The sequence below is a fragment of the Oncorhynchus tshawytscha genome, linkage group LG09 (assembly GCF_018296145.1).
Source record: "Oncorhynchus tshawytscha isolate Ot180627B linkage group LG09, Otsh_v2.0, whole genome shotgun sequence".
Lineage (NCBI taxonomy): Eukaryota > Metazoa > Chordata > Actinopteri > Salmoniformes > Salmonidae > Oncorhynchus > Oncorhynchus tshawytscha.
In genome coordinates, this window is record NC_056437.1 from 81852416 (window position 1) to 81859371 (window position 6956).

The 6956-nt window shown below is 44.5% G+C and overlaps 1 protein-coding gene across 1 annotated transcript; it reads right to left on the bottom strand.

The window, feature by feature from the left end:
- Window positions 1–4219: 4219 nt before the first annotated feature.
- LOC112259441 (serotonin N-acetyltransferase) lies at window positions 4220–6848 on the bottom strand. Its single transcript, XM_024434147.2, has 4 exons — window positions 6741–6848; window positions 6029–6315; window positions 5570–5724; window positions 4220–5386 (listed from the first exon to the last, which is right to left on the bottom strand). Exons 2-4 carry the CDS (start codon window positions 6177–6179, stop codon window positions 4970–4972), a joined length of 723 nt encoding a protein of 240 aa, XP_024289915.1. The 5' UTR covers window positions 6180–6315; window positions 6741–6848; the 3' UTR covers window positions 4220–4969.
- Between the last annotated feature and the right edge of the window lie 108 nt (window positions 6849–6956).

A 6956-nucleotide genomic window follows, 5' to 3' on the forward strand; every position in this document is an offset into this window, starting at 1 on the left:
AGGCAAACGACAGGTCAAGCAAAGGTCAGTAATCCAGAGCAGTCCGAAACGTACAGAATGACAGGCATTGTCACGATGGAATAAAGGGATCGGGAGACAGTCGCAGGAATGCGTAATAGGGTTTTTTATTGCCCCAAATTACAGAGTGCCATGTAAAGGCACAGGGACGAAGACCAAACAAACACATATACAAACACACATACAAAACACAGTGTAGAAATCAAAACAAAAGACCGAGGAGTACCTTGAATAAATACACGCACACAATGATACCACACGGGACGAGACCCGTAAATCATCTGTGCAATACAAGCGGCACAAAAGCCAAAACACAGCACAGGTACTCACACGACCAACGGACATTGGAACAATAATCGACAGCCCAATGGTGTGAACCAAAGGGCACATTTATACAATTAAAATCAGAGAAATGGGCACCAGGTGTGCGTAATGACACGGTTCCAGAGGGATAAGTGACAGGCAGGCTCAGGGCAAGCAGAGGTCAGTAATCCAGGGTAGTGTCACAAGATTCAGAATGCCAGGCAGAATGGTCAAAACCGGGAAAAAAGGGACTAGAACAAAAACAGGAATGTGGGAAAACCGCTGGTAGGCTCGACAAGATGAACTGGCAACAGACAAACAGAGAACACAGGTATAAATACACTGGAGATAATGGGAAAGATGGGCGACATCTGAGGAGGTGGAGACAAGCACAAAGACAGGTGAAACAGATCAGGGTATGACAGTAAGTTGTTTTCAGTCATTGTAAACAAAGCATAATGGATGACGAAAGTAATTGCAGGCCCTTTTGTATTACTGTGTGATTATTGCCATAATGCCATACCACGGTCTTTGGCACTGATCCTGTGCCCACTGCACACAAGAGGAAGCATTTGCACCACTCTGTTTCCACTGTTGGGATGAATAGGCGTCACTGACACCTGTCTTTCATTGAATACAATTTAGTGCCGCTCACGCTTCTAACTCTGATGGCTGGGGGAGTCGACCTTCTTTCATTGCTGTGACCTCAGCAAACACATCATACAGCAGCACTCCTCACTAACGGCTAGAAAATATCCCAACACTATTACATCCAGAGCAGCAAGGGGAAATGCACACATTTCTAACCAAAAGGATGGAATTAGGTGATCTGTGGCTAGAATTCGTTCAAACACACCATAGCAGTGTTTACATGGCTTTGTTGACATGTATGGTGGTGGTTGTCTCCCCTTTGTAGATGGGATTTAAATAATTTGTCATGATAAAATGTTAGGATGAAAAATCGGATCATGTTATAATTCAGCTTAATTTGTAGATTTGGTTCTAAATAAATGAGTGAGGGGAGTTTATTTCCTTGTGCCAGATTTACCCTTCCGTGTGGGTTCAGTTGTTCACCTGGCAGGTTGGTGGATGAAGACTGACAGGGTGACAGTATGCCTTAATTGGGGAAAATATACTCTGGAAGGCTTTGTCTTCTCTCCAATAAATAAATTATCAATTTAAGCAGGTGTAATAATACACTTAATGTAAAAAGACAACACTGATATATGGCAGTCAATGCTTTATTTCCACTGAATTCCAAAATATTACTATTTCACCCTCACCGAAATGCACAGTCAGGAATCATGACAATCTGTAACTTTCAATTTGAGTCAAAACTTAGCCCCTGCACTTTACATTTACATTTTTGTAATTTAGCAGACACTCTTTTCCAGAGCGACATACAGTTAGTGCATTCATCTTAAAATAGCTAGGTGGGACAACCACAGAGGTGGAAGAACAGAGCACTCGGGTTGGGGTGTAGGGTTTGAGCTTAGTCTGAAGGTAGGGAGAAGCAGTTCCTCTTGCTGCTCTGTAGGTAAGCACCATGGTCTTGTAGTGGATGCGAGCTTTGACTGGAAGCCAGTGGAGTGTATGGAGGAGTGGGGTGACATGGGAGAACTTGGGAAGGTTGAACACAGGCAGGCTGTGGCATTCTGGATAAGTTGCAGGGGTTTGATGGCACAAGTGGGGAGCCCAGCCAACAGTGAGTTGCAGTAGTCCAGACGGGAGATGACAAGTGAATGGATTAGGACCTGCGCTGCTTCCTGTGTGTGGTAGGGTCATACTGGATGGATGTTGTAGAGCATGAATCTGCAGGAGCGGGTCACTTCTTTGATATTTGCAGAGAACGACAGGGTGTTGTCCAGGGTCACACCAAGGTTCTTTGCACTATGGGAGGGGGACGCCGTAGAGTTGTCAACCGTGATGGAGATGTCTTGGAGTGGGCAGGCCTTCCTTGGGAGGAAGGGCAGCTTCGTCTTGTCAACGTTTAGCTTGAGGTGGTGGGCCGACATCCAAGCTGAGATATCTGCCAGGCATGCAAAGATGCGTGTCGCCACCTGGGTGTCAGAAGGGGGAAGGAGAAAAGTAGTTGAGTGTCATCCGCATAACAATGATATGAGAGATCATGTCGGGATATGACGGAGCCGAGTGGCTTGGTGTATAGAGAGAAAAGGAGAGGGCCTCCAACCGAGCCCTGGGGTACAACAGTAGTGAGAGTATGTAGTGCTGACACAGATTCTCTCCATGTCACCTGGTAGGAGCGGCTTGTCAGGTAGGATGCAATCTAAGAGTGTGCAGAGCCTGAGACGCCTAGCCCTGAGAGGGTGGAGAGGAGGATCTGAAGGTTCACTGTGTTAAAGGCAGTGGACAGATCTAGGAGGAGGATGAGAACAGAGGAGAGAGAGTCAGCTTTGGCAGTGAGGAGAGCCTCACCGATACAGAAGAGAGCAGTCTCAATTGAGGGACCTGTCTTGAAGCCTGACTGACATTCTGAGAGAGCTAGCGAGAGAGTTGGTCAGAGACAGCATGCTAAATTGTATTGGAAAGAAAATAAAGAAGGGATTCCAGTCTATAGTTTTTGATGTCAGAGTGGTCAAGTGTTGGTTTCTTGAGGAGGGGAGAGACTCTGGACATTTTTAAGTCAGAGGGGAGGCAGTCAGTGGCCAGGGATGAGTTGATGAGGGAGGGGAGGATGGGTTGATCGGGCAGGTTGTCGGGTGGCCGGACCCCACTAGTCTCAGGATTTTATCTGAAGAGAGAGGGGAGAAAGAGGTCAAGGCGTAGCGTTGTTGTTCTGTGTCAGTGGGACCAATAGACTCAATAGGCTGAGTGAATGAGGAGCTGATGTCATCAACATTATTTTCAAAGTGGTTGACAAAGTAATCTGCAGAGAGGGATGAGGAAGGGGTGGAGGATTAAGGAGGAAGGAGAAGGTGGAAAAGAGTTTCCTAGGGTTAGAGAAAGAAGCTTGAAATTTGAAGTGATAGAAAGTGACTTTCGCAGCGGATACAGAAGAGGAAAATGTAGAGAGGAGGGAATGAAAGGAGGATTGGTCCTCCAGAAGTTTAGCTTTCCTCGATTTTCACCCTGTTCTGTATGATCGCAATGATTTTCTCAGCAATGGAACTGGAGGGGAGGGCTGAGCCGGCCGGGAGGAAAGTGGACAGTACGAGTCATAAGATACGGAAAGGGAGGAAACTAGGGTTGAAGAGGCAGAATCAGGAGACAGGAGGGAGAAAGATTTAGCAGAAGGGAGAGATGATAGGATAGATGAGGATAGAGTAGTGGAAGAGAGAGAGCGAAGATTGCGACGGCACATGACCATCTGGGTAGGGGCTGAGTGGGTTGGGTCAGAGGAAAAGGAAACAAAATAGTGATCTGAGACCTGGAGGGGGGTTGCAGTGAGATTAGTAGGCGAACAGCCTTTAGTAAGGATTAGGTCAAGCGTATTGCCTGCCTTGTGAGTGGGAGGGGTCCGGGAAAGGGTGAAGCCAGAAGAGGCAAGAAGGGGAAGAAAGAGGTGGAAAGAAATTAACCGAAGGTAGACGTAAGTAGGTTGAAGTCGCCTGGAGATATCAGGAGTCCTCTAGCTATAGATTGAAAGCTGCTGTCCAGTAGTCTTTGCTGTCCAGTAGCTGGCCATGTTCACGCAAGCTTTAGTTCTGGGTCGTGACAAATGGTAGGCTGCGTTTACACAGGTAGCCCAATTCGGATCTTTTCCCACTTATTTGACCAATAATTTTGCAAAAGATCAGAATTGGGCTGCATGTGTAAACACAGCCAAATTATGCGTATGATGTTGTACATTCTTATGAATAAATATAGTTAAATGAATCAACAGTAAATGTAATTATTATACTGAAGTCATGCAAATGGAACATGCTCAGAACGTTAATACATTATCATCTTTATTATATATTTTTAATAACAAAAACAGTACAAAAACATATTTATTAAAGATATGATTGGTTTCAAGGGTAAGACAGGTTCTGGTGGAGTAAGAGAAGATACTACATGGTTTGAATAACGCTCTGCACATATGACCCAAAGGGAAATGAATAGACAAACAGTTTCAGTAACAGATTAATCCAAATTGGTGTGGATGTAGCCTACTTTTCTCATCGTATGAAAACGGGCTTGTTAAGTCACTAGATCTACTGGCAGTCCAATGAAAGGATCCTCTTGTAAATCCTCAGACGTTTACAGTATACCTAATGCCCACTAATAGAGATAAAGAGGCACGGTTGAGCTGCTAAAGCCTGGTAGTCTGTGACGTCAGTCCATATACCGTCAGAGAGGAGGGGGCTTGCAACCCAAACCTTCAGACAAAACTTACAATAAATAAAACGGGAACATGTGCAGTAAAAATATAATCTCACACAGACAGAAGTCACACAATATTTGTTCTAACATTCATTAGCATATAGCTAGTTAACATTGAAATATTCACATATTAAATAACGTTAGGTATCTGAAATTAAAACATTGTAATAAAGCTCAAAGACTCCCTGCATTGGTCATGCATGTATGGTGTGCACTTTAGACTACCATCTTAGATATAAATGTAAATGTTTACATCACTTTATTTTACATCATAGTTGATATGTACAACAGGAATCTAATATATAACTGAGTAAAAAAAGATTTACACATCAGCAGACTCAGGCTCAGTCCTCTGAGTCTGTTCCTCCAATAACAATGCAGACTCACTCCTCTGAATTGGTTCCTCCGATAATAACACAGTCTGAGGAAAACCAATAGCTTCACTGTTGCGCCGCATCAGGGCATGGCCCCTCACAGGGTACTGCATCTCTGTGAAGGTCAGTGATGCCACCGTGATGGAACAGCGGCCCTGCACCTTGAAGCCAGACTTCTGGTAGAAGGGAACCAGGAAGTCCTCGCACATGAGCACTGCACGGCGCACATAGGGCAGGCAGCGTAGGTACTGCAGGTAGCGCCACATCAGGATAGGGCCCTTGCCCTGCTGCCGGAAGGTCCGGTGGACCGCCAGCACATGGATATGAACTGTGGAACCTTTGGGCTTGTGAAGAGATAAGGCGTCCTGCAGCAAAGGAAAAATGCAAATGTAGCTCAAGTAGAGTTCATTCAAGAATATGTATGGTGATGTAATACAGAGCACCTGATTGAGAAAAAGTATCAGTGAGCTAATAAAAACACAGTAAGATATAGAGTAAATGACCTATGAATCAATAGTATATTATATAACATCATAGAAGTGTCTTACTAGGGTGAGTCTGTCCTGGTCCCATTGGGACCCAATGATGAAGGCTACTAGTCTCCCCTCCTCAAACCAGCCCATGGACAGCTCTGGACACAGCGTGAGGAAATGACGCACCTCATCAAGGTGGAGCGGGCAGTCTCCTGACACAGATATAAAGGCTGGCGGAGGAAAAGAGAGACACGTTTTCATCATCCTTGGACTCACTGTATTTAAGAATGCCAAGGCGGATCCGTATCAGTGCATTAAACCTATAACAAGGGATTAATACAAAGTGTTATGGAAAGGAAGAGACAGACTGGCGCGCCCAGTCAACGTGCGTAAAGCCCAAGGAGAGGCTGTTGGCACGAGTTTTACGCGCGATTTGAGTACCCCTGATAACGCTCATACATTGTATATTCGTGTCATTAATTCATAACACATAATACATACAAACATTTATAACTGCATTTATGGACAACTTACCCTCTTTCTCGATTTCAAACACGCTGATGGCATCTTGCGTGTTGAGCGGTCGGAACTCGCTTGCTGGCAATGTGTGTCTTCTTTGGCGCCCAGGAGAAACAGAAGGGGATAGGCGCGGTTTCAGGAAAGGCAAGGCGCCCACTAGAGACATTTTACAACTTGTATAACTCCGGTTGGATTACTTCGATATTCTTCTGTTCCTTCTATTGTTGTTTGTTTGCACAAGTCTTCTCTCTTGGCTGTTACACGAAGGCTAATCTTCACTTTCCTCCTCTTGTTGGGACAGCCTGTGCACAGATGACCAAGAGGGAGTAGAATCCGTATTTATAGGATGTGGTCCATGTATATGTGAGTCATTTTACCATTTAGAATATGAATAGTACGACGTCGGTGCTCATTAATGAAATAATAGCATTTGAAGCGATGGAGAGTGGAGGGCAATTAACTAGAACCAGAAATTAAGCGACCTGAGGTCTGCTGCTTTACGCACAAATGGCAGTGTTGTGACAACCTGTTTATTACTTGCCTAGAGAATTAATGTACCACAAAATAGAGAATTAACACACTGAATGTAATGAATTTACAATATGTTTTTTCCTCTGCCATGCGATATTTGTTTGCCATGATATGCAGATACTCATATGCAGATACTCTGAATTTATATGGTAACCAACAAGAGCACTGTAACTGAAAATAACGTTGCTTTACTTACCTGATGCAATCTCATCCGAACACTCTCTCTACCTGCCTTATTGTCTTATCTCACCCTCTCTTTCTCCTCCCTCCTCTCTCTCTTGCGTGCCCTGAAAGACGTCCACCTCTTCATTATAAAGCCAGTGACTATTACTATGTCACGTGACAGATTATAGAAGTTGTTTCCACAACTCGGCGTATTAGCTTCTATCTTCATCCCTTGAGTTTGACTGAC